The sequence below is a fragment of the Camelus bactrianus genome, chromosome 34 (assembly GCF_048773025.1).
Source record: "Camelus bactrianus isolate YW-2024 breed Bactrian camel chromosome 34, ASM4877302v1, whole genome shotgun sequence".
NCBI classification, from domain to species: domain Eukaryota; kingdom Metazoa; phylum Chordata; class Mammalia; order Artiodactyla; family Camelidae; genus Camelus; species Camelus bactrianus.
Genome location: NC_133572.1, coordinates 2,173,064 through 2,200,300, shown reverse-complemented (window position 1 = coordinate 2,200,300; position 27,237 = coordinate 2,173,064). Strand labels below are relative to the sequence as shown.

Sequence of the window (27,237 nt, the reverse complement as noted above, 5' to 3'; positions counted from 1 at the left end):
TGGACCTGGAGGTGATCATACTAAGTGAAGTGAGCCAGAAAGAAACACAATATTGTATGATATCACTTACAGATGTGGAATCTAAAAACAATGTCACAAATGAACTTATTTACGAAACAGAAATAGACTCACAGACATAGAAAACAAACTTAAGGTTACCAGAGGGCGGGAAGGGGAAGGGATAAATTAGGAGTTCAGGATTTGCAGATACTAACTACTGTATATAAAATAAACAAGAAGGTCCTACTGTACAGCACAGGGAACTAGATTCAGTGCCTTGTAATAGCCCATCATGACAAATAATGTGAAAAAGAATATATACATATGTGTATAACTGAATCACTGTGCTGTACACCAGAAACTCACGTAACATTGTAAATCGACAATACTTCCGTGAAAAAACAGAGGTGTGTGTGAAGACGCTGTATAAACTGTGACGTGCTGCAGGGGAGGGAGGAGACAGCTGCGTGTGTGCCCAGCACTGTGCCAGACTGATGAGGAATGCACTGGCAACAAAAGCAAAAATCAACAAGCAGGACGTCAACCCAGAAGCTTTAGCCCCGTGAGGGGAGCTGCCGACAAAACACACGGGCGACCTACCAAATGGGAGAAAATGTTTCCAAATCATACACTGACAAGGGGCTAATATCCAAAAATATATAAAGAACTCACGTAGATCAATAGCAGAAAACAAACAACCTGATTAAAGAATGGGCAAAGGACCTCCACGGACAGTTTTCAAAGAGGACATACAGGGGGCCAATAGGCGCATGAAGGGATGCTCCACAGCATTAATTCTCAGGGAGATGCAAATCGAAACCATAGTGAGATGCCACCCCCACCTGTTAAAATGGTGGCCGTTAGAAGGACAGAAATAAGTGTTGGTGAGGATGTGGGGAAAAGGGAACCCTGTGCACAATTGGTGGGAATGTGAATTGGTGCAGCCGCCGTGGAAAACAGTATGGAGGGTCCTCAAAAAATGAAAAATAGAACTACCTTATGATCCAGTAATTTCACTTCTGGGCATTTATCCAAAGGAAATGAAAACAGGGTCTGCCGTACTCCCATGGTCACTGAAGCATCATTTACGACGGCCAAGATGTGGTGACAACCTGAATGTCCACCATTGGGTGAATGGATAAAGAAGATAAAGGTACAGTGGAATATAATTTGGCCTGAGAAAGAAGCAATCCTGCTGCTTGCGGCAACATGGATGGACCTTGAGGGCGTGGTGTTAATGGAATGAGCCACACAGAGAAAGACGAATGCTCCACAGTGTTACTTACATGTGGAATCTTAAAAACAAACAAAACGTCAAACTCACAGAAACAGGATGTAGAAAAGTGGTTGCCAGGGGCTGGGGGTGGCAGGGGGAAATAGTGAGAGGTTGGTGAGAGGGCACGAACTGTCAGCTGTAAGAGGAATAAGGTCTGATGAGCTAATGTAAAACATGGCGACCACAGTTGAGAACACTGTGTTGCCTAATTGAGAAAAAAAAAAAAAAAAAAAGATGCGCTAGACCCAGGCAGACTCTGCCCTCAAACACTGAGCCGGGGGTCGGTGGCAGGCCCTGTGCATGTGACGGGGGTGTGGAGACACAAGACGCGGAGTTTGAAATACAGCAACTCATTCAATGGAGTGACCTCCATTTGCGACCACTGTGGACTGTGGGTCGAACTCCTGAAGTCCGTTTTCTCATTTAGCTCATTCTAAAGGCATGAGGGCCTCCTATTTGGTCCACTGTGTGCCCCAGCCTCTCCTGTGGCAGTAACAGAACCTGGGGGCTGGGCCCAGGTCTGGTCAAGTGCGACCTCAGCCTCTTCCTCACCCGCAGGACGGGGACAACCGTCGCCACCTCTCCTGCCTGTTGTGTATGTGTGTCACACGGCAAGTTCCTGGCAGGCGGTGCACACATGGTGACGGACAAGCAGGTCACTGAGGAGTGTCCACGATCTTCTGGGCTGTGTGGGCAGCTGAGTGAGGAGGGGAGATGGTTTTCCTGTTGGGGACGGGATGCCTTCAGGAATGTGCAAAGGAGAGGGGGTCGCTGTTTATAGTTTGAAACGAGTGGGAAATTTGCAAAACCCACACAGAAGTGAGTCCAAGCCGCTTTCTCTCTCCACCGAGCCTCCCCGTCTGTGCAGGGTCGGTGGCGCCACGGTAGCGTCCGCCTCACGGGGGAACAGGTGTGGAAGCGTTGTATTAATTTGACCCAAGTCAAGTGCTGAGATTGGGCTCCTCTGAAGCAGCTGACAGTCTGGTGAGGAGCCGGAGGCAAACATCGCAGTCGCTGTGAAAGCTGTAATGAACCAGCCCGAGGCCTGTGCCCGGAAGCCCCCGGGGAGTTAAAGCAGCAACAGCACTGAATCGCTCACTGCGGGGGGGTAGGGGTGCTCCTCGGCCACACTCGGCAGTGGCTGGAGGGGCCTGACCACGGTCAGGACGTTCACTTTCAGGACGGTCCCCAAATGCCTGGCCTGGCCCACTGGGGTTAATGGATGGCGCCTTTCCTCCCCATGACTGCTCCCCACATGGGGGCTGGTTCCTCCTATGACCACGAAAACAAGGTCGTAGTAGGGAAACCAGGCAGATCGCTCCCCTGGAAGCCAGTGGAAGGCACTGTTCCAGGAAAGAGGGTTTGGCTGATCAATGTCGCAGAAAAGGCAAGTCGGTCAGGAGCTGAGAGGGTCCCACTGGACTGGCAGCTGGATCACTGGGGAGCTCCCTAGTGGCAGCTCTGTTAGGACTCCAGGGAGGAGCCACGTTCCAGCGAGTTCAAGGAGGTCAAGGTGAAAGCAAGCTTCCTGGGAGGCTGGAGAAGGAAGGGGGAGGCTTGCAGGGGAAAACGGGGTTTTTAGGAGGAGAGATCTGATGAGCAAAAGCCCCTGGAAACGACTGCCCTGAAGGCCAGCAGGGGAGGAGAGGCATGATGGAGAGTTGTAGAGACCCGGCGGCCCCTCCCTGAGATCCACGGGCGAGAGGCCGGGAACGAGGGACACTGGCAACAGCTGACACTTGTTAAGCATTTACTATGTTCTCTTGTCAGTGCTTTGCATGTTTTAACTCTTCATCCTCAAAATGACGCTTTAAAGAAGTTCTATTGTTAACCCCATTTACAGGTGAGGACACCACGGCCAGGCTTGTGTGGGGGAGTCAGGGAGGAGCCCTGAGGGGTCTCCCCCCAGGCAGGGAGAAAAGGGGGCCCAGGAGGGCCCCTGCCGGGAGGGCGGGGCGACCGGCAGCTCCTCTCTGAGCCCTAGGCCGTCAGAGAGGGGGAGCAGCCTTCGCAATTCCAGGAGGAGGGCTTTCCGCCAGAAGAACGCTTTCCCAGCTGTTTTTTAAAGCGAGGACACACCCCAGAGCCCCTGCCCAGATTAGACCTGCTGGGCAACCCTAACTGTCCTCAGACCCAATCAGAGCTGCACGGGTTGTGGTGTGAGGCCCATCTCTGTGCCTCCACTTCCCTCTGGACCTCAGGGTGGCTCCCGGGCAGCTGAGGGGGCACTGAGGCTCCTGGGAAAAGAGGAGAGTTACTGCAAGACCAGACTTCTTCAAAATAACGTCCAGGAGCCGGCAGCACGTTTTCGGGGGAAACCTGTCTGAAAAGGAGAGGTAGGCCACTCTTTCCCAGACTCCGTAACCCCTCTCCTGGGCAGCGGGGCATGGACTAGACGGCCTTTAAAGCTCCCCCAAAGGAGACTGAGCAGAGAAGGAAAGAGAAGCTGAGCCCACTCAGAGGGAGGTCTGCACGAGATCTCAGCCTTTGGCACTGAACCTGATGGGGCTACCGGGCCAGGTGACGTTTCTGTAGCTTTTTGTCCCTGGCTGCTGGTCATCTGCCATCACTTGCCTTATTAGCACCGTCCAAAGCTTTCTGAGGGGGACCGTGCAGTGGCAGGCCGCACCAAAGAGCAAAGGAAGTCCGCCCCTTGCTCTGTGCCTCCCGGGGCCGGAGGAGGGGCAGGGGGCTGGGAGGAGAAGTCAGGATGGCACCTGGTCGGTCTGTGTGAGCAGCAGAGCTGGGGTTGCTGAGCCCCTCGGGGACTCAGACTAGTGTCAGTAATAGTCATTGTGAGTCGTTATAAGATCGTGCGTCTGTGCGGGGCTTATTAGGTTTCTCCCCAGGCAGTTTCGCATTTAAAGTCTTACCGAATCCCCACGACCCAGTGGTGAGAGAAACAGGGCAGGCACGGAGCCTCGTTCACCAGGACCTGACCTTCCTCAGGGCCAGCAGTGTGGAGGGGGCTGGGTCTCCATCGCCAGCTCCACGCTGTCTCCACAGCCCTTCCCGGGACTCTCCGCCCAGGCCTGGGTCCAGGTTTCCCCCTATTCAACTTCCCACCCCCAGTTTTCTCCCTGCCCTGGTTTCTGGCCCCCCTGGTTCCTTTGGCTCAGTTATGAGCCATCTGGTCTTTGAAAATCCAATCTAGTGGTTGAAAGGAAGGAAAAATTTGGTGTTTTTCTGCTGCTTAGAGGGGGGTTAATAATTAGGTGATCTGGGGGCAATTGGAGGAGGGATGTTAGAAAAGAAATTATTCTAAAGACTCGAAATATCAAGAAGTGAGAAGGGGGAGAAAATATTCTGGTCTTTAAAACATCAGCCATATTAAGGTACAATTACATACAATAAAGTTCTCCCATTTTAAGTGTGCAGTTCAAGGATTTTTGACAAATTTCTGCAGCTGCGTAGCCTCTTCTCAAGCTGTAGATCGTTTCCATCAGCCCACATGACCCCTTGTTCCCTTTCTTTTATTGTTTTTTGCAGTGTAATTGATTTACAGTGTTAGTTCCAAGTGTACAGCAAAGTGGCTCAGTTACACATATACCTACTTATATGTATATTTTTCAGACACTTTTCCATTACCTCATTCCCTTTTCAGTTTAATCTCTTCCCTCCCATGTCACTGAAACTGATCCTCTTTCTGTTGCGATGGTTTTGCCTTTTCTAGAATCTCATACAAATAGCCTCATAGAAGGTACAGACTTTTGTGTCTATATCCTTCGCTTTGCATAATCCTCCTGGTGCCTATATGAGTAATAAGCTTCTTCCTTTTTATTGCTGAATAGTATTCCATTGCATAGATAAATTACAATTTGTTAATCCATTTACCAGTTAACTGACATTTCAGTTGTTGCTGGGTTTTTTTTCCTTTACATAAATCTTTTTTTTTTTTTTTTTTAATAATAACTGCCTCTACGTACATTTAGAACCCACGATCCACATCCATGCGGGACGCATCATTTACTCAATTTACTGACAACGTTTGGTGTGCATGTGTATTTGTTCCCTTGTTGAATTAACTCTGGGCCAGCTCCACCCCACTTCTACTCCTCTGGCCAGGGTGCAGACACTAGCAAAGTGAGTCAAACAACTCACGAAATGAATATTCAAACCAAAACACTTATATGGATGGTTAACGTTTTTATCGTGTCTTCTTTTATCATGGTAGGAATACCTAATGTAAGATCTACCCTCCTAAGACATTTTTAGGTTACATTTGTGCCTCTAGTTACATTTTACAGTGTAACTAGAGGCACTCACCTTGCATAACTGAAACTTTGTGCCCTTTGCTTAGCAATTCCCCAGTTCCTTCTCCCCTCCCCTGCAGCCCTGCTCACCACCTGCTCACCCTACTCCCTGATTCCATGAGTTCGACTATTTCAGATATGTCATTCATATCAGCGGGAGCATGCAGTATTTGTCTTTCTGTGACTGGCTTGTTTCACTTAGCACGTCTTCAAGTTTTATCCATCACATATAACAGGATTTCCTTCTTCTTAAAGGCTGAGTAGTATTCCGTTGCATATATTGATCACATTTTCTTTATCCATTCTTCTGTCATTTAAGGTGTTTATGAATCTTGGCTATTGTGAATAGGAGGCACTGATTATTGGGGTGCTAATATCTCTTCAAGATCCTGATTTCAATTCTTTGGGATAAATACCCAGAAGGGGGATTTTTGGATCATGTGGTAGTTCTCATTTTATCCCTTTGAGAAAACTCCATACTGTTTTCTGTAGCACCATTTTGCATTCCTACCAACTGTGTGCAGGGTTCCAGCTTCTCCACGTCCTCCCCAACACTTGCTGTCTTTTGCTTTTCTGATAATAGACATCCTAACAGGTGTGAGGGCACAGCGTATTGTGGTTTTGATTTGCATTTCCCTAATAACTAGTGACTTTGAGGATTTTTTCGTATACTTGTTGGCTGTTTGTCTTCTTTGGAGAAATGTTTATTCAAGTTTTTAGCTCACTTTTAATTGAGTTATTAGGGCTTTTTTTTTCTATTGAGCTGTAGGAATTCTTTATATATTTTGAAAATTAACCACTTATCTGACATACAGTTTGCAAATATTTCCTCCTGTTCTGTAGGTTGCATTTGCACTCTGTTGATTGTTTTCTTCGCTGTGCAGGAGTGTTTTTGGTTTAATGTGGTGCCATTTGTCTATTTTCATGTTTGTTGCCTGTGGTTTTGGTGTCATATCCATGAAGTCATGGTCAAGACCAATGTCATAAAGCTTTCCCCCTATGTTTTCTTCTAGTGGTTTTAGTTTCAGGTCTTATGTTTAAGTCTTTTATCCACTTTGAGTTAATTTCATGACAAGAGATAGAGCCAACTAAGTGATCCATCCAGGTAGAGGAGCCTCCTGCGGGGATGGGGGTGCAGAAGTAGAGGAGATCACTGGCGGGGATCCGGGGGCTGCGAGCGGGAGGCGGAGTCTGAATTGAAAGGCCTTATGACAGAACCAGTGCTGCTCATCCTCCCCTGGGCAGTGTCTGGAGTCTCGGGGTTGCCCAGGGGCAGGGCGCTCTGACCTTCTCCCTCTGCTCTGCCCCCAGGAATGAGACTGTGCTGCACCAGTTCTGCTGCCCAGCCGCCGATGCCGAGCAGAAGCCCGCCTGCTCCGACCTGGCCTCCCAAAGGTGGGAATGACCGATGCCCGGGCCTCCCTCCCCACCCGCACCGTCCGTCCCCTGAGCAGAGCACACGCCACGGCACCACTCGGCCTCTTCCTCCCAAGTCTCCTATTTCATTTGTTTGTTTGTTTTTACCTCCTTCCTCCTATGGTCATCTTTCCTGTCTTCCTCTGGACCCCAGATGAGCCATTGCCAGCTTTTATGTCATTATACCCACTGCGCAGACCCCAGCCCAGTGCTCCTTCCCACCAGATGGCCTGTAGAACCTCCACCTGTGTCAAGGTCAGGGGCTTCATCTGAGGAGACGTGTGAATCTCACGCAGCAGGTTGTCCGGCGTCCGCTGCTGCCCAGCTGATGATAGTGCCCACCCTTCCTCTCGTTCCCGAGATTTGCATTTTTCTTTCATGTCTTTCTCCTCCCGCAAAGTTGCCGAGATGACTTTAATTTTGAAGGTTTGTCAATCTCATTCTGTTGGGTTCGCCAACCCCCCTGGGAAGGAAGGGGGCGCATCAAGAAGTCAGGTCTGGAGCCCCGGCCCAGGCTCTCCTCCTCGCCTTGTTCTGGGTCGTCCCCAGGCTCTGTCTTCCCCGCAGTCTCCCTCCACCACGCTCCACACCCCCCACCCCCGTGTCCCTCCGTCTCAGTGTCCTCTCCTCCCTCTGTGCTGATCACACTTCGTCCCAGTCTCTCTCCCCCAAGGCTTCCAACTCAGTTCAGCACTCTTCTATTTGCTTGTTCTTTACTTCCCTGGGGGTCAGGATGCTTGGCCTGAAACTTGCCTTGTTGGCCATCTCCTGTTGTCAGAATGAATGTGGGTGCGTTACTCCCCAGGGCCCCAGGTTCCCCATCTGTATGACGAAGGGGCTGGTCTATCTAGGGAGCAACATTCCGTGCCATCTCACGGAGCCTCTGGGTGGCTCAGGCTGAACGGGAGGGGAGCAGAAGGTGCAGAGCCCCATGGCACTTGCACTAAGGACCCTCCACACCTACCTCTAACCACTCCCAGGTTTAATACTCAGTAGTTCCAGGACCCTTTCCCCTTTACTTCTCGGAAAATAACCAGGTAGTAATCAGAAATGGCAGCTAGTGAGCCTGGGGACAGAAAACCTCCCCCTGAAAGGTGCTACTGCTTGTTTTCCCTCTAAGGAAGCCAGAGGGGGTTGGGAGAGGCAGGACTCTGCGGAAGGAATGGTGGAGGCTGGGTCAAAATAAGTGCCCAGCTTGGGGACCCTCACCCCCAGGGCCGAGAGAGGCACATTTTTCCTAAGGCTGACCCTCCTGGGGCGGAAGGCAAGGGGCAGGCCACGCGCGGTGCTAATGCCCGGAGGTCTCAGGCCCAGCTCTGTGCCCAGGACCCAAGGAGAGTGAGGCCGCCTGGATCTCCCGGGACCCCCATCCAGGGGACATTGTGATGCCCCCAAGTTGAAAATGGGCTTCTTAGAAACTGGAAAGAAGGAGAGAAATGGGAGAAAGAGACAGTGGGAGAGGAGAGGAAGGAGGACAGCAAGGGGGTGGGAGACCCGCCCCCTCCCAGGAGCCCCGGGGCTCAGGCACACAGCCAAGTCTTCTCCCTAAACATGCCCTCATTGGAAGGGAGGAGAAGAGAAAAGCTGTTGGGTCTGCCTCCTGCCCCCATCTGGCCAACTCACTTCTGTGAACATTTATCGCCGCCATCCGATCACCGGCGTTGGTGAGGGTGGATAACAGTGTCCCCGGGAAGCTTGGGCCTGGGGGACCTGGGTCTTCTGAGGCCCTCCCTCTCTTCCTCTGACTACCCTGCAGCCTGACTCCTGGTAGGGGGTGGTGGGAAAAGCCGGTGCGCTGGGTGGGAGACAGAGGTAGTGTACTGGGGGCCTGGGTGCCAGCAGAATAGGCTTCCTTTCCAAGATTTGGGTGGGATGGAAGGAAATCTATTATCTTAGCTTCTCCTTGAAGGGGCAGGTGCCAGGTCAGGGCGGAGGTGCTGGGAGGGAGAGTGGGAGGTGAGAGATTCTCTGGAGCGTTGGTCATGGTCACCGCGGGCCTGTGAGCACCGCCCACCACAGCCCTCCCTCTGTGCAGGCAGGGGGCAGGCCCCCAGTTTGGTCCAGACCTCCAGCCGCTGTCTTTTCTCAGTTATTCCAAGTTGTCCTGTCTGTCTGGCCTGTAGTTTCCCGGAATATGTTTCTGTTTGTCTGTCTGTTCATCTGTCTGATGTCAGCGTCTCGGCATCTCCGGGAGGAGGCCCTCCGGTGCCTTCTGATCTCCAGCAGTGTGTGTGTCAGTCGGTCTGTCTGTTCTTGGCTTCTTGGGCAGATTCCACCCTGAGATACAGTTTCTCCCATCAGTCTCCCAACATCCCCGTTCCCAGCCCCATCCGGGACCTTCCCAGCCCCTCTGCCTTCCCTTTAAGCAGGTGTCCTGCCTGCACCCGTGGAGATCGAACCCAGACCGCCTCTGAGTTTCCCTACAAGAAGGTGCCCAGGTCAGAGGCCAGACGGTGACCTGTACGTGCGGGGTGGGGGGGTCACAAGGCCTCTGGGCCACCTTGGGAGACCCTGGGCCAGGCTCTGAGACAAGCCAGGTTCCTCCCAGCTGCTCAGTGTGGGTTCCCACCTGCTCAGCAAGGACCCAGCCAAGTCTGGGATAAACCAGTGGTCTGTACAGGAGACCCAGTAAGGCCTCTGCGCCAGTGGCCGGAGTTCAGGGCCAGGGCCTTGATGTGTGAGCGCAGGGCTGGCCACCAGGGCCCGCTCCCTCCTCCACAGCCCGGCTGAAGCCAGTAGTGAGCAGGTCAGCAGAGTCTGAGGGGCTGCCCCTCCCTGTCCCTACCTCCAGCCGTGGGGTTGAGCAAGAGTCCCTTTCCTGAGCCACTGGGCTCATCCCCTGGGGGCTGCAGCTGGTCACCCACAGAGCTGCTGCAGCCCCAGGGAGACACCTGCCCCCCCCCCCCAGAGCCCCAGTGCTGGGGCATGTGGGGTGGGGTGTGAGATTGGGGGTGGAGTCGGGAGAGACTGCAGGGGGATGCTCCCGGAAGTGGGAAGACCTGGAGGCTGTGTGGTGGGCATGGGGGATGGGGCAGTTATGGGGCTGGCAAGGCCTCCAAGGCTGGCCCACTGTGCATCGTGCCTACGTTCACGCAGCCCCGGGCACACGACGAGTGGAGTGCGTACCAGGCTCTGCCCCTCTTCCCACCTTCCCCTGCTGCTCCTAATGACAGGCCTTTATTCCGGGGAACTGAATAGGCCAGTAATCGCAGCCCTGCTTTCCATCCCACGGGCTCCCCTCCCTCTCTGGCTCTCAGTGAGTTGGGAACAATGACCCTGGAGCTGGCCAGCCGCCTCCTGCCTCCAGCGTAATAGGGCCCATTTGTCTCCGTGGGTGGCAGTGGGGCCCGAGATGAGGAAGATTGGCTTCTGTTAGAGAAATGACAGGAGGCTGGGGTCGGGGGGCACTTGGGAAGGCAGGGCACTAAGCAGGAAGCTGAGCCACCCCCAGCCCTGGGGGGGGGCCCTCTGGGTACCTGGTCCTGCCTCCAGGATGCAAGTGGCACGAATGCTTGCTGTTGCACTGAGCACTCCCAGTGTTTCATCTCACGTAATCCCGTGAGACGGCTGCTGTGGCCACTTGCAGATAAGGACCCTGGGGTGGAGGGGCGCTCGGGGTCTGGCAGACGGACCCCGCTAGTCGGTCCTGGAGCTGGAAGTTCAGCGCCAGCCAGACTCCAACAGGCAACTGCCTTCCTTGGGGCTGCTGCTAGGACTTTCTTGAAGAGCACAGGAGAAATGCCTCCAGCCGCTTCACTCGATCCTAAATAACATCTATTTCCTCTGATTATAAGTTATACTTGCTAGTTGTTGGCAATGTGGAAAATACAGAACTGTAAAGAAGAAAATAAAAATGGAATCCAGTCACATGGAATTAACCGCTGTTAGTATATTAGCCTGCAGCCTGCCAGGGCTGATTGTTCTAGGCTGGCTTTTGTATTTTCCCCCCCGTGAAAGAAGAAAGGCTTCTGCAGCCTGGTGCTTCCCCTTAGAACACCGTGGCCAATGACAGAGCCTCCTGCCCTAGGCAGTCCCTCTCGGTAACCCCATCCCCAGTCACCAGCCAGCCAGGCTGCGGGCCCTGCTGGAGACCCCTGAGGAAGGGCCCCCCCGCCCGGCGTGGTGTGGGGAGACCCTGCATCAGCACCCGTCCCCCTCTGGTCTCTCCCCAGTGGCTGGAGCCCTGATCAATGGACCGGCCAGTGTTTACTAAGCAATTACGGAGCAATTAAAGTCTCAATCAATACAGTTTAGGCTTCAAACAGCTGGGCTTGGGAGCCTCCAGTCCTTTGATGGCTCCATTAGTCACCTCTGGGCTCAGAGGCTGCTGGGAACCCTGCCCACTCTGATGCCCCCTACCACCCCCACCCCCCACCCTCCGTGGAAGCAGAAAGGGTCCTTCTGGGGCTGCAGAACTGCGTGCTCTTGCCCAGAGAAGCACAAAAAGGCCTCAGCCTCCCATGAGGCCCCAGGAGGGGCGGGGTGGTGGGAAGAGGCCCACCCGGCCTGCCCAGCCCCCAGGCTCAGGGGTCCCTGTCTCTTCACAGCAGGAGGGCAGCGAGTGGCAGGCGGAGCCAAGGGACGTGGTGTGTCTCCTCGGAGTCCAGAGATTAGTTTCCAGAGGCTTTGCAGGAGTTGGGGTCCTGCACCCTGACCCAGGGCTCTGAAGACCCCCCAGGATGTGCTGCCCTGGAGTGGAGCCCAGGCGGGAGTCCTTTGGGTTGAGGACAAGTGTCTGTCCGTCTGTCCCGTGTGGGCGCAGCAAACTGCATGTAGCCCAGAGCAGTGGGCGTGGGAGGGGCTGCTCCTCCTGATCTGGGCCTATTGAGCAGGTGTGCTCCCCGTCTTCTGAGGATCCCTGTGAGGTCACAGCAGGGTCCAGCCTGATCGGCTCCACACCAGAGAGCGACCACAACGAAGGTGGCAGAAGAATTGGGTCCCAGAGCCTGAGAAGTCTGTCCCTGGTCGCTTTACCCTCTGTGTTCTTTGCCCACCTGTGTCTTCCCTGCCAGACTCTGGAGCCAAAAAGACGAACTAGTACCATCCGGGTGGGGGCGTCCCCTAACTCCAGCGAGCATCACGAAGGCTTTGTCCTGCCCTGGTGTCTGCCGCTCTGCTCAGGGGATGGACCTCAGCTGGGCTGTGTCTGCGCCAACCTCCTTGTGCGCCCCCTCCCAGGCCTGGCCGTCCTCTAAGACAGTCTCTCACGTGGTCACCCAGGTAGTCACCAGAGGTACTCAGGGAACGTACCCACCCCCAGGGCTGTACCAGGGCTGCCGGGTGAGCAAGGCCAGGCTGGGGCCAGCGTCCCGACAGGTAGCGTGTTTAAAGCTGGTTAGAGAATTCCTCCTCCCTCCGTGTTTCTGTTCTGTGTCCCCCACCCACTAGGGAGGGGAGGAGAACGCTAGCCCTCGCGCACTGAATGCGTGCTATGGGCGACACAGGTGCTGTTTGATTCTCATGAAAGCTTATAAAACGTTACCCACAGGAAGCTGAGAATCGGGGATGTATGTACCTGGTAAATGGCAGAGACAGGATTTGAACCAGGGTCTGTGGCAGATTCTACCCCTGGAGTCAGATGAGAAAAGAAGAGAGGGGTTTGTCAACACGGGAAGTGACGGGTGGAACCTGGCTTGTACTCCAGGGACCTGAAAGGCTGGGCCCTTCTCGCCTGCGCTCCACCCTGAGTGTGAGGCTCCGTGCAACCCGGCAGGAAACAGAAATGACCGAGAGAATATTTTTAGGGGAGAATTAAAAAAGCTCTAGGCTTTCTTATTTAAAGAAGTAAACGTAACTAAAGATAATGCTGCCAGGACAACAACGTGAGAGCGGCCACAGGGTTGCCCGGCTGCCACTGTTGTTGGTGTTTGTTAACACAGAGTTTTGTCCAGTTTTGGGGGAGTTCTGGTTCCATTTGCTGAAAACGGCTCACCTGAATCTTTAGGATGCCCTTTTTTTCATTCTCAGAAAGGGTGGCCGCTCTTTGCAGGCCTAGAGGCCTTTCTAGCCTTACTGCTTCCTGTGTTGTTTTGTTTTCTCCTCTGAGAGGTCATCTTTACCTGTTCACTTATCTCTTAACCTGTGACACAACCATGAAAATGATCTCTGATTCCAATAAGTGTTTCTGATGTATGACAAAAAGGGTTTTAAATTTGTTTCATCAAACCAAAACTGAGGAAATAATCTATAGCAAGAGTGATCACACCAGATCGGCGTTCTTGAAGAATTTACTGCCTTTGAGAGGCCTTGGAATGGTTTAAGAAAAGGTTTTTTGAGATTGTTTTTGTGATGGTTAACAAAACAAAACGGGGAAGACAGCTGTCTGTGTGCTTCTGTCTGGAGTGGGGAGAGGTTGGGGGCAGCTGGCTGGACCTGCTGTGGTCACCGTGTTCTAAGTCCAGGCTGCAGTTTCACAGTTTTGGAGGGTCAGGTGGGCTTCCCTGAGGTCCACAAGTTCCAGAGGAACTGACTCACCAGAAACAAATTCTGGGGAGCCTGAGACTTAGTCTTAGTGTGACTTTACTAACTTACAACAAGAAACGGCCCTGGCGAACAGGGCACTCTTAATTACAGACCAGGATAGAACTTTAAAATGCAAGAATTGCCTTTCTTCTCTGAGGGCAGAGAGATGAGCCCCCGGTCCTTGAGGAGTCCCTTCTCAGTTCAAAAGGAGGATTGGGGCGAGGAGGTGGGATGGGAGGGCCCTGGGCTGGAAGAGTTCAGGAGGACGTCAAGGGGGCCGTAGATACGGAGCCACTGAGCACAGACAGAGAAATTCAAATCCAGTTTCGAGTCCTGGCGTGGCCATCTCCAGACTGTGACCTCGCTGAAATGACCGAAGCTTTCGACTCCTCAATTTACTTATTTGCCAAATGGGGACAACAGGAGCACTTAGCTCTTGGGGTGGCTGAGAGGATTTAAGGACATGGCATGTGCAAAGGTGTCTGGTACACAGTAAGCACTCTGTAAATGCAGGCTATTCTAAAGCTGGGGTTTTCAGGAGCAGAGAGTTGGAGACATCAGTGGAGATCCAGGAGTCCCAGGAGAAGGGGTCTAGAAACGCAGGTGTGATGGGGAAGTACTTGGGAGGAGAGGCTGACTCCTCAGGGGACGGGGTCCCAGGAGCAGAGTCCCAAGTATGGCGAGCAGGAGGGGACACACAGCATCTTGCTCAGGGTCGTTGGGCTGTGCTGGTCAGAGGGAGGGTCCGACCCCTCCTTTGGATGGCAGGTGATGGGCCTGGAGGAGGAGGTGGATGCTTTCAGATGCTCCTACTCAAGCCTGCCCTGTGACATATGGAGCGTTGGCTGGAGAGAGGAGGGGAGAGAGACTTGAGAATTGAGGGACCAATTTGGGGAAAAGATCAAAGAAGCTAAAAGCCCCAACAAATGCCAGTCAAGCAGGGCCAACAGGCCCGGAGAGGAGATTTTCTAGATATCAGGGCAGGAGAGGAAATGATTTAACCCAGCACTGGGCTGTCACAGCCCAGCGAGGATGCGATTAAGAGCAGAAGCATTTTATCAGGAAAATCTTGCCAGCTGACAGTTTGGCTGCCTGTTCTCCTAAGAGAAAGAAACCGTTTAGTCCCCCCGCAGGAAAAGGTTCATGGCCTGGCAGTGACCCCCTGCCCTGCCTGGGGGCGGGGCGACTCCCCAAGCTGGGGTCTCTGGGGCTTCTTCCCAAAGCCAGTGTGTCCTGCATTGCCCCTCCCTCCCAAACACTTTTGGAGATGACCCATGAAACCCACAGGCATGTGGGAAATGGCTTGGCCATTCTGACACTGTAAGCTTGTGAGTGGTTTCTACTGCAGCAAGCAAGATTGAAGCTAGACATTAGCAAGGACTTCCAGGAGGAACTGTGAAGATGAGGAAGGGGACTATAAACAAACAGGTAGGGAATCTTGCTCTGTAGTAACTTGATGGATGTCTAGAGCAATGTTGTACCCTACTGGTAATTCTGCCATTTCCATCTCTTGTATCGTAAGACTCTTGTTTTTTTGGCACACATACACTTGACTGCACACCTATAAGCACCTGTCAGCCATCAGTGGGGTGAAATGGAGCCTGGGAGGAGCTGGGAGGGTTTCCTTCCCTAGAAATGGCTTAGGAACCAGGACACATCTACTCTCCTGGGTGAGATAGGGCTGGCCTGGACCTGGCGGAGGATGAAATAAAGAGGCGTGGTCTTGTGCCCTGGCTCGGGGGTGGGGGGCTGTGTGCACACGGTTTGTGTAGGCCACCATCACAGGGCTCTTGGAGGGACCCAAGAAGGACCGGGTGAGGTCTCTGCTCTCCAGGGAGCTTAGGAGCCAGAACCAGGAAAACCTGCATTTACAGAGCATCAGACAGGTGCCAGAGGCTTTGTGCTCACTGCTTTATCAACTCTCCCAGCAAAACGTAGTAGGTATCTCTGCCTTACACGTAAGGAAACGAGCTCAGAGAAGTTAAGGAGCTAGCCCAGCGCCGCACAGCTAGTGAGTGGTCGGACTTTAACCACAGCGGTCTGTCTGGTTCTAACTCTCATACAAATTATACTCTGCTGCCTCCCCGCCCTTAGAGCCTTCTGGTAAGGTTCCCTTGGCGTCATCTCTAACTCAGAGCTTCGGCAATCACACCGTATGGAAAAGTCCAATACTTCTCCGTGTAAAGACCCCCTAGATAAGACAGCAAGATCCTAGAAACTGACAGTTCAAGGTAAAGGCTGTTCCTTATCTGACGTCACATCCTTCCTGCTTTTCGTGTGCCCTTGCAATAGTACAGGGAAACTGGGAAATACTTTTGCCTTCTATGTTCTTATTTGACAAAGTAACATGTTGGAAATCCTAAAAGGGAACACGATGGTCGCTACATGTACAGGGCTTAGAGCATCTCACAGCCGGTACTAGCATGGTCCTTTCCTAGAGAGGAAAGTAAGGCACAAGGAGGTGAAGAGACTTGCCCAAGGCCACACCGAGGTGGATGGCAACGTGCAAATCCAGGCAGTCTGGCTCCGAGTCCGTGCCTGTAACTTCCACGATGCTGCCCCTAAGTGTGTGTCGGCCAGCACTGCCTCACGGGCTCCTTCCTCTCGGGGACCCAGAGGGACTCCCTCCCTTGACCTCGCTGCCAGCCGGCTCACGTGTCCCAAGCTCACCTCTACCAGCATACCCTGGCATCTCCATGGGCTATTTTCAGGTGCTCCTGCATGGCTGACGGTCCCCACCGTGCGTTTGGAAATCATCACACATCCTGGCTGCACAGGGCTGGAAGCGCAGGCTCCTTAAGGAGCAAGTCCGTTTTTCTCCCTTGAAAGTCCTCCCTGTTGTAGTAACTAACTCGCACAGCTGGCTGCATCAGACCCCGGCCCTCTTTCCAGTCCTGCCAGCATGGAGCTGCGCCTGCTCCACTTGGAGGGGCTTCCTGACCCTTTTGGGCTCTGCTAGACCTTGAGTGTCCCCAAGCCTCCCCCGCGCACCTACGCGGACTTGGCGCCCGGGCCAGGCAGCCACCATTGCTTATGCAACACATGGAGGAAATCTGTCCCCAGGGAGAAGCTGGGGATGAGAAACACAAATTCAGGACAGGCCTTCCTCTGAGGAGAGAAGGAGGAACACACAGGATATTAAAGGCTTCTCACAGGCTGTCTCTTGAGCCAGGTACAAGTGAATATTTTTCCCTGTACCTCCTGTCCATGTTATCCATATTTGCATATCTAAGATAGTTCATCATAAAAGAAAAAAATGGAATAAAAGCCCGAGTTCCCTAGGCTGTAACTATTCGGTGCGTCTGCAGCTGTGAGGCGACTGTGAGCTGTGGTGGGGACGGAGGAAAGGCTGTGGTTCTGGACTCCATCCTCGGGGTGGGTGACATGAGCCCATGGGGAGTGGGGACTGGTCCTCGGGGGTGCTGACGCCGGCAGACACTGAAAGTGAGAAAGCCCGATGCGTGTTCAGGGGCTCGGTGGGTTCCGCCCACCGGCCCCGGGAAGCAGGCGTCTGTGAACCGTGGGGTGTGCTGGGGAGGGGGCAGGGAGGTGCCCTTGGAGCTGGATTTTGCTACCGGATCTGCGCTTGTCTCAGAGGAAACAGCGCTCAGAACTATCAGGCTTCCAGCGACAGTAAGACAGGGTTAGTTAGTGTGCCCAGCGTGGACGTCTGTGAGGCAGGTGCCCTGAGGAAGCTTCTAGGTGAGGCCTCCCTGGGGGGGCACCAGGTGCTGACAGCCCGCCGTCGGGGGGCATTAAGCGGGGCTGGGGGGTTCCAGCTGGGACGCCTGGTGGGGGCTGCACGAGATGCTACTGGGACCCACCGTGAGCACCTGGGTGTAGCGGGCCTGGGTCTGGGGAGGGCACAAGCCCAGAGAAGGACTGTGACGCCTTCGACAGGAAACCCTCCAGATGAACCAAACCTGCCAGCACCTTCAGGAATAGCTGTGATACCAAAGCCTGGAATCTCCCAGGAGCCGAGGGGAGAGAGAATGGCTTACTCTCTTGGGGCCCGTGGGGGTGGGGAGCATTTGTCACAGCGAGTGAAGGCCGGGCACCCTCTGCAAGGGGACAGCCAGGAAGGACACGGCCGCCCTCCTCCAGGGTTTCCATTGTGAGCGTCCGGCGTGGATGACGGGGGTCGGAGAGGTCGGGGAGGTGCTGGCTGCGCCCGTGGGTGTCCAGGGCAGTGGGGTGTGGGAGTGAACAGGAAGGCACTGTGTGGGCCCCGAGGGCCCTGGCCGAGGGGAGGGAGATGGGGGAAGCCGAGCTTGCCTTCCTTCCGGATGCCAAAGCATCTCGCTCATCTGTTCACTTTCCAGGTGAGAGGACGCAGAGGTCCAGAGAAGCCGTGCGCCTAAGGTTATTCCGAGCGAGCGCGGCCGGCAGAGGCGGTGGGACACTGACTGCCAGTTCCGGGCTCTCCCACCGCCTCAGGCAGCCTTTTCTAGCCTCTGCTCTGACTCAGCACAGAGTCAAAGTGTTCTCATGCTGGCCCTCACTCCCCTGCAGCCCCTCCCCAGTACCTCCTGGGAACCCAAGGGCATTTGGCTCCCCTGGCTCCGCCTTTACTACCGACCATCTAAGATCGCTTTATCGATTCAGGTGAGGGAGAGCAAGAAGTGTCTTAGGAAAGGCTGAAAAATCTTGAGATGCGAGGCATTTTGTTAGCTTTTGTCTGGAAAATGCCTAGTTTCTTTGTCCCAAAAGAGCTTTAAGAAAGGCTGGCAGAGTCTGGGATAATCTAGTGCAATTGGTCAGGCCCTCTGGGGGAATCTTCCAGCCTGAGGAGTTCTCCAGCCTTCAAAACACTCCCGGCTGGCTCTCCAGGAATTGTTCTAGCCGTTGCACAAATGGGAAAGCAGACCCCACCCCACACTGCCCACCATCATCCACACTAAGCCTCGCGGGTGGGGCCTGATGTCATGTGGGCACTTCTAAGAAGCTCATTCTGCTGCCGCCCACATTCTACTTCTGACTTTCTCGAACGGGTGCCCCAACCCAGGGAAGACTCTTGTGACCAGCGTCTCCCATATGTTAGCAGGGACCCTAAATTTCTCCAGGCTAGTGGACTGCCATTCAAGGAATCCGTTTCTGCAGCTGGGATTGGAGCCCAGGACAGCTGAGGTCACCAGAATCTCTCTCCAGATGTGCAAGGAAGGGGCTTAAAAGAAGCTATGCCTGTCACAGAGTGAACCCCGTTCACATGATTCCTGTCCGCTTGCCAGGCTGCCTGAAATCAGACCCACCAGGGAAGGCAGCTTTATGATGTGAGGTCAGCCTGGCAAACCCTGGAAACACAGGCAGCCTGTGTCTTGGGAGGAGCGATGCTCTGGGCGCTGGAGCACTGGACTCCCAGTTCTGTAAGAGACTGCGGATTGAAAGAGATGGTCCTTCAAGCTATGACAGCCTGGGGTGAGGATTTGAACTTCTTTCCTTGGACCACTTTTATATAGAAGGAGTGAGGAGGGGGAAACAGAGGCAGGGAACATTCTGTTCATGCTTAGCCACCAGATAGAGGTTCTGAGCACTCAGGCCTCCACCGCTCCCTGACAAAGTGCCCAAAGCACAAATTTACACAAATGCCCACCTAGGGCACCCCCCAGCCTGTGGTGGGTACCGCCAGGGGGCCTGCCTGTAGGTGGTGAATCCGCACAGATTCCTCAGAGGCTGTGGACCCCATGACTTGGTGACTTCCGAGACCACAGCCCTTCATGTGTTGTTGCTCCAGTGGATGGGGAAAGGGGGGAGGGGGGAGGGGGCCTCAAGGAAGTCAGTCCATCTTCACTCCCCTCCCAAAAGACCCTGGGTGTTAGTCTGGAGGGCTGGGAAAGGCCATACAGAATTGCGAAAAACCCTATTTTTTCTATTTTGTGAAGGTTGACAGGAAGGCGAACCCTTGCACTTAGGAATTCTCCACGCTGTATTTTGGGGGATTCCTGTGGGACCCCACGCTACAGGGTTTCGGCTCAGAATACAAAACCACCTTCACCATCACCATGTATCGAGGACTGCTGTGTTCCAGGCGCTGTGCTAGGTGCTTGGCGAGCTTTATTTATTTCTCACGGCAGCCTTGCAGAGGCATTACGAGGATGCCTGTTTTGCAGATGAGGAAATAGACCTCAGGAGGTTACACAACTTGCCCAAGGTCACATCAGAAGCAGTGGAAACAGGATTCTAACCCAGGGCTTCCTTCCCTGCTCTTGGGCCTCTGGTGCACAACCTTAAATGTTGCCATATTAATGACAGCAGCCCTAGGTTTCCATGGCCACCTTCTATCACATGAATCTGGAGAAGTCTCAGGAAGGAAGAAGTCCAATGCTTTTCTTCATATACCTGGGAGGGCACAGTCTCTCAGGTCCCTGTGCTCATAGATGAGCAAAGACAGAGTTGGTTCCACCGGCCAGAAAGCCTGGAACCTCAGGGCTGGTGGCCCTTGGAGGTCTGGCCTCGGCACTGGAATCCAAGCTCACAGGATGTCCAAGCCAGAGGAGATGAGTCAGCTCCCCTCAGATGACAGGTGCGGACATTCACTCAGGAGGAGGACACAGACTACCCAAAGCCACAGAGCTAGTTAGAGCATCGCGTGTGCATGTGTGTGTGTGTGTGTGTGTGTGTGTGTGTGAGAGAGTGTGCACATGCTGGAGATGGCAGTGGGGTGTTCCTGACTCCCAGACCCTAGGGAGGAGCTCAGGTGAGAAGGCCTTGGAGCCTTGGTCTATATCCAGAGGAGTGGCCCACAAAAAAAGGCTATTTAAATTGTTTGTTTTGTCTTAATACAAGGCGTGTATTTGGTGACCCCAAGAAGTGTCAGTAGGAAAGTGGAGGACAAGACACAGAAGAGAAGGAAGCCAATGCAGAGTCATTAATGATCAGGCCACTGCTTTGGGCAATCAGGGCTCAATCCCACTGGGCACCTCGGAGATGGCGTGGAATGTGTCTCAGAGTTGTTCTGCCCAAGAGACGAGGAAGCTGGGGCATTAGTCCAGCAGCCCATCATCACTGGTTAAATTCTGCTGCCGAGGGGCATCAGCTCCTCAGCACCCTCCAGCAGCAAAGAAAGCAAAGAGCTATTTTTAAAGGTGTGTGTAGCCCTGAGTAAGCTACCAGTTCTCTAGAGTCTTGAAAACCTTGGGGGTGAGGAAGCCTTGGCATCAGTCCCAGAGACAGTCTGGAGCAGAGACGGGCGAGACCGAATGCTGCCCCCGGAGGCAGGTTGTGCCAGGAGAGGGAAAGGGCTGTTTCTGCACTCCCTGTGGGAAGGGTGGCCATGTCCTACTGCAAGAGGAGTTGAAGCGAGATCTTAAAGAGAACTTCCTGGGATACCAGTGAAAAAACCCCACATGCCTAGAGCTCATCCAACTATAGAGCATGATTGGTGGCCACAGGAAAAACGATAGAGCAGAGAGTTACGCAGTAGCAAGGAGTTTGAGGCTCCTTGTTGCTAGGCCTGGCCAACGAGCTCTTCTTTATCTGGTGGCGGTGGCACAGGGGGTACTGGGAGGCAGATGGAGGTTGCATAAAGAAAGGTTTCTTCACCCCACCCTTGGTTATTCTAGCACCAGGAGGCTCCAAAGTTGGGTGGAAGCAAAAGGAAGGGATCCCTTTTCTGGCACGACTTGGAGCATCTTACATGGGGCAAAGCCTTGGAAGAAATAAGTCCTCAGGTTGCCCTCCAGCCAGAGCCACCCCACCTCCCTGGGCCCTTGCTCCCCCTCTGTGAAAAAGGGAGATTGGAAGTATGGACTAGATGAGCCTAGGGTCTCTGTCCAGTGCCGAGGCCATCCTGGTGGCCCATGGGTTCTCTTCCATTCATCCTCCCACAAGTTTTCTTGAGCCCTCGGCGTGTGCTCAGCACTAGCTGGGGAGAAGAGAATCACAAAGAACACAAGCTCTGGCCTCTAGGGGGAGGGGAGAGGGAGGGGGAAGTAGCCCCCGGGCAGCCTGCGTGCTGTCTTGGAGGAGGCAGGTGGCTCAGACTGCTGGTGGCTCCACTGGAAGAGAGGAAGGGCTGGGGAAGACCAGATGCTTCCTAAACCCAGCAGGGCAAGAACCCTCCTCTTCACAGACCTGGCCCCCAAAAGCTGGGGTCCACCCGCCTGGAGGGGCTTTATGCCCAGGCCAGGACTGTAAGCATCGCGCCTTCCCCCAGCCTCATTTGGCCAGTCTAAAGATGGAGCTGGTTCAGTGAAGGTCAGCTTCCTCGCAGCTATCTATGTAAGCCAAAGTCTAGAAAGCCAGCTCACTGATCATTACGATACTTAACACACGTACAGCAGGGACCACGAGCCAGGCACTGCTTTAAGAGCTTTAACTAACTCAGCCTTCCAACATCCCTGTGAGGTAGATACTATTATTATTCCCATTTTATAGATGGGGAAACAGGAAAAGTGAGGTGAAGAAACCTGTTCAGGGCCCCAGAGCTAATAAAAGGCAGGACCCAGACTGGAAACCCAGATAGGCTACCCTTAACCACCTGCCAGAATGCTTCTAAGCAGGTTCACTAGCTCAGCCCGCACCAGCCACCCCCTCCCTCTGCCCTGTGGGTGCCCTCCCCAAGTTCAGGCTCCCGTCCTCCTGGGGCTCTTCCTTGCCAAGACTCCCCTCCCTAGTGGAGACTGCAGGAGCCGCGCCACAGCCCCTCCACTGGTGAGGCTCATCACTGCCAGAGGGCCCCAGCCCCCCTCCCCCGCACCCACATGCACTCCGTCCCGCCAACCGAGCACCGTTGCCTTTCGTTCACAGTGACGGCTCCTGCGCCCAAGCCGGTGGGGGCACGGAGGACTCCGTGGCGGCGGCGGCGGTGGCCGGCAGACCCAGTGCCCACGCCTCGAAGGCTCAAGCCCAGGAGCTGCAGGAGGAGGAGGAGCGGCCGGGGGCGGGGGGCGCCTCCCCGCGGGCCGGCCCCCACCGCGCGGCCTCCCCCGGCCGGCAGCAGCCTGCCCTGGCGACGGCGCTCTGCTCCCGCGCCCCTGCCGCCTCCGATTACGAACTCTCCCTTGACCTAAAGAATAAACAGGTACCCAGGGCCTCCCACGGGGGCGGGAAGGGTGGTGAAGGGCCCTACCTCGGGCGCTGTCCAGGGTACCACGGATGCCCCGTCGGGGCTGGCTCTGCTGCAGGGTCACCTCTCTGCCGCGGCTCTCCCCAGCTGAGGAAAGTAACCTGCCCTTCCCTGCAGCCCAGTTCCTCAGGCAGCCAGCCTTCACATGGCAGGGGTCACCCTTGCGACGCCAGGCCCATAGGCAGTGTGTCCAGGGGCTCTCCTCTTACCACTGCTCACGCCCCTCCAGGCAGGGGAAGCCCCCACCCCTCGCTCAGAAGTGATGGCCCAGTGAAGGGGCAAGCCCCGTGCCTAGGCACACACGGGCTCAGATGAGGCTTGAAGACCGTGGTCTCCTGCAGGTAGACTGAGGATCCCCAAGATTAACCGAGACTGGGGGAGTCCAAAGTGCCCCCATTGGAGAACGAATTTCATTGAAGGGCTCTGGGCCTCCATCTTCCACTCTGTGAAGCAGGAGGAGAAAGTAGCCAGTCACGGGGTCCCCACTGAACCCCCTAAAATAATAATGACATGGTTTGTTTTGGTCAAAAATTAAGAGATCTAAAGGAAGATCTCTGTGTGTGTGTGTGTGTGTGTGTGTGTGTGTGTGTGTGTGTGTGTTGGCAGTGATGGGGGACAGGGCACTGGAGAGGTGAGCGGTGCTTAGAGAGGCTTTATGATTTAATGTCGTTGAGAAAGAGCACTTAACGTGGAGACGTAGAGGTGGGCTCTGTTCCTCGTTCCTGTCCCAGTTACTCTGTGACTTTGGGAATGCCTGTTAAGCACTCTGGGCATTGGTTTCCTCATCAGCAAAATTGGGAATTAGTCCTTGAATCATCTCTGAGGTCCTTCTAGCTCTAAAACATGTAGGTCCTAAAGAACGATTCTTTAACCCAACGGACTCTGAGTTTTGGAAGTGAAGCTAGCAGAAAAGTCACGAAGCCTCCATCAACTCCAACCAAACTCGTTTCTTTCAGTATAGATGCCACGCTATTTCCCTGGGCCACGGGCCAGCTGCAGTGGTGCCCCTGGTTTTCAGTAAAGTATTTGACAAAATCTCCCATGATACCTATGTGGACAAGGTAGGAAGTAGCTTAGAGGACAATATAGTCAGACGGGTTGTTCTCAGACAGAAAACCAAAAAAACCACTGGCTTTTCTATCAGTGCCATTTCCAGGATCATTGAGTGGGGTGCTGTCCTTGGTCCTGCCCAGTTTAACTATTTTGAGAAGGGACTGCTTTCTGATGACACACAGTTGAAAAGGAACAGCTAATACCTTGCTGATAGAATCCAGGATTTAAAAAAAAAAAAATCTCATTAGGGCAGAAAGGTGGTTTAAATGAAAAAAGTCAAATGAAAGAAGAAAAAATCTGAAGTTGTGCTCTTAGCTTTGAACCTCCCACAGCACTACTCTAAGATGAGCAGGGTGGGTCCTGGGAGAGAGGCCTCAGGGTTTCAGTTGACTATAAACTCAAGATAAATCAAGAGCCAGGGAAGCCGCTGCCAAAGAAGTGGGCCCAGCAGCCTTCATAGAAGGGTAGGTAAAACCCCCAGTGTCAGGGGGCAGCTGTCCGGAGCCCCACGCAGTTTACTGGTCAGGCTGCCTGGCTCACAGGGCTTCACCTAAAAGGCAACTAGAGAGTCCTGAGGTTCTGAGGTTCTCCTAAGAAGGGAAACAGATCGTCTGGGGTCATCTGGCAAATCTGTAGACAGGAAAACAAGCTTTAAACGTGGAAGAGCTGGCATGTGAATGGCTGGATTAGACTATTTTCTATCATTCCAGGTAGAAAGAGTGGTGCTGATGCATGAAAGTTGTAGGAGAGGAAGGTTGTTTTTTAGCTCAATTAACAATTAGAGCTGTTAAAAATGTGGCACGCCCTGCTAGTGAGGTGGGGAAGGCCCGTGCTGGGACTGGGAGACAGTCCATCTGGAACAGCACGGTGTGACGTGGGCGGTCCACTGGCCCAGATGACAGCATCCTTTCAATCCCACTTGGCTCTGCTCCTTGAGGACAGAGACCATCTCCTACTCATCTGTGCACCCATCCCCCAGCGTCCAGTAGAGTGTCTCACACAGAGTAAGAGCTCATCGAGTGAATATTTTTTGAATAACTGTGATGTGCAAAGTAATGAGGAAGTGGGGTACCAAAAAATGGTTCCTACCTGCCCCCATAGAGATTACAGTTCAGTGTAAGGAGTATCCAGTTAGTAACACCAAAGGTACCTTGTGCTTGACTCGGGGGTTGGGGCATGTACAGTCGTGCGGGGGTCTGATGGGCACCGTGGACCTTTTCCATAGTGGGCATAATTCTAGTAGATGGGTTTGCACGTCAGGCCAGCAGGAGCAGGGCGGGAAAGATGAGGGCTGGCAGGGGTGTGGCAGGGCCCTTGTGCCCTGGATAATTGCCCACCTCCCCTGGCCCACATGGCTCTCTAGGCCAAGCACAGGCTGGGGGTGGGAGGACGAGGGCAAAAAGGGATTTGGGCTGGAGCTGAGTGACTGAGAACACGGCACACATTTATAAGAGACGGAGCTCCGCAACTCTCTTCTGCAGATGCACCTTGTGACCTTAGGCGAGTTGCTTAACTTCTCTGAGCCTCTGTTGCCTCACGTAGCTCTTTGGGGCTTGATGCATGCTGTTTCCTTTGCTTCTGTTGCTAATATCCTTTCTCCCCTCCACACTCCTGCACTTGTCCTTGTTCACTCCCCCTCTTGCTTTAGGACTTGCTTCCCTGCTCCTTCCTCCTCCCTGGCAGTCTTCCTTGCCCTCCCCAGGCTCTGTTGGGTGCCCCTTCTCAGTGGCCCCATGGCATCCTGGAGCTCCCTGATGTAGCCCTTCAGCAGTGGATCACCATTCCTGTTTACTTGGCTCCTTCTTGAAGGCAGGGCACAAGACTGATTCATCATTACCTCCCCAGCACCTGGCACAGCGCCTAGTGTGAGAAGATGCTCAAAGGATGAAAAGGGGGAAACAACCACTCAGTGACCTGAAGGGGATGGGCATGAAGCCTGGGCCAGGACCTGACCTATTTCAGGTTTCTTTGGGATCTAGGATTTAGCATCCTGCCCCTGGGATCCTCACCAGCCACACACACCCTGTGGTCCTTGGACTGCAGGGAATCTTGGACAATCACCATCTTCCCAGTCCACCAAGCTGCCAGGCCTGCTCCACAGCTTGTCCACAATCCTGGGTGTTTTCCGTGGCTCCTCCCTCTGCCCCGTGTCTGATCCACCCCCAACCCCCTGACGCTACCTCTTAGCTACTTCCCAAGCCCTACCCTCTCCTGCCACCCACGCCGCCCCTGCCCCTGCCCCTGCCCAGTGTGGGGAAGCCTCCTACAGACGCTCTGCTGTGAGCTGTGCCTCCTCCAGCCCGGTCCCCCGCGGCAGCTGCGTCCTCCTTATGAAGAGGCCATTGGGTCATGCGGCCCCCTGCGTGGAAGGGTCTGGGGCTCTTGTTGTCTGTGGGGGTCAAGGACTCTTCAGGCAGTGGAGACAGGCCCCACAGTCCACGATTTTAGCTTAGTGCCGCCCCCTGTATGCTGCCATTACGGTGAAGGGGTAAGTTCCACGGAAGCGGTGTGCTGGGCACTGTGGGATCATGAACAGGCAAGCAGCCCGACCAGGGTTCAAAGCAGGCTTTCTGGAGCAGCTCCACCTGAGGGAGCATCTGTCTCAGGGAGCAGCTGAGCCGTGGTACTCCCCCTCCGGGTCCTGCCATGTTGAGCACTTTTTGTTTCAGACAGTGGGCAGGGAGGTAGGCACACAGAGAAGATGAGGGGGCCACAATCCTGCCCAGTGCAGGCCGCTCTGTGCTTCTCCCAAGCTCCTCTCCCATCCCCAGACTTTGCTCCGGAGCCTCACATAAGGTTCCCCTTGTCAAGGTCCGCAGACTCCCATGTCCTGCTTTAATGTGCTCAGCTGAGACCTCCTGGATCAGAGGAAATCCCTGCTTACATGTGACCCCCCCCCCAACCCAGGCCTCAGCACCATGGCCCCGTCTCCCAGCCGCCCTGTCAGACTCAGCCACACGGGACCTGGAGGAGAGAGCTTGTTCTAATTAACATGGAAGCTCGTTAGCAAGACAGTGCCCCCAGGCCCCTCCACTGCCTCAGCAGGAGCTGAGAGGCTGCTCTCTTGGGACGGAGGAGGCCACAACTACCCAGGATTCACGGGGCTTTGGGAGAGGTGGGCGGGCAGAGATGCTCCTTGGCCAGGGGGCCCAGAGACCCTGCCCTCGCTGGGGCATCCTCCCTCCCACGAGCATAGCTCTCAGATCTCTGACCGGCCCTGGGAAAAACCAGGGCAGGGTGGTGAGAGGGCCTGGCTGGGCGGATGGAGCTGACCTGGGGCACCGCTGAGCCCCCAAGCCTTGTGAGAATGGGGGGAGGAATGCACATGGAAGTGGAGGTGGGGGGCAGCATCTGGAGCTGGGTTTCATGTCCCCCGGGGCAGAGGAGAGAGTTCAGTTTCGTTCATATCTACGAATTCAGATTAAGCCCCACCTGTGGAAGTGGCTCCACACTGGGCACCAGAGATGCAGAGGCAGATACCACCACCCTACCTGTGAGGCACAGTCTGTGGTGCTGAGTGGCACTGAGGGCGGGCTGCCTGGGATGGGAGGGAAGCGGCGGGGGCGCTGAGGCCGGGGATGCGGCGCGCATGAGGCTGGGAGACGCCTTGTTACACGCTGGGAACAAATAGTGAAGAGCCCACAGCTGAATTCAGACACCATCGTGAGCAGTGGCTCCGGGCCAGGCTCTGGGCCAGGCTGTCCGTGGACCGG

The 27,237-nt window shown here is 54.4% G+C and overlaps 1 protein-coding gene across 3 annotated transcripts in view; it reads left to right on the top strand.

The window, feature by feature from the left end:
* The window catches only part of IQSEC3 (IQ motif and Sec7 domain ArfGEF 3), an 82,498-nt gene that overhangs the window by 18,495 nt on the left and 36,766 nt on the right, over nt 1-27,237 (top strand). For 2 of the 3 annotated variants that reach the window (XM_074357375.1, XM_074357374.1), the window contains exons 1-2: nt 3,340-3,612; nt 6,841-6,924. Coding sequence is in view for 1 of the 3 variants with exons in the window: in XM_074357376.1 (XP_074213477.1) it covers nt 6,841-6,924; nt 22,153-22,426 (358 nt within the window). In the remaining 2 variants the exon portion in view is untranslated. Of the gene's footprint in view, nt 1-3,339; nt 3,613-6,840; nt 6,925-22,152; nt 22,427-27,237 lie in introns of those variants that run through there. The other variant, XM_074357376.1, reaches the window with a different exon arrangement.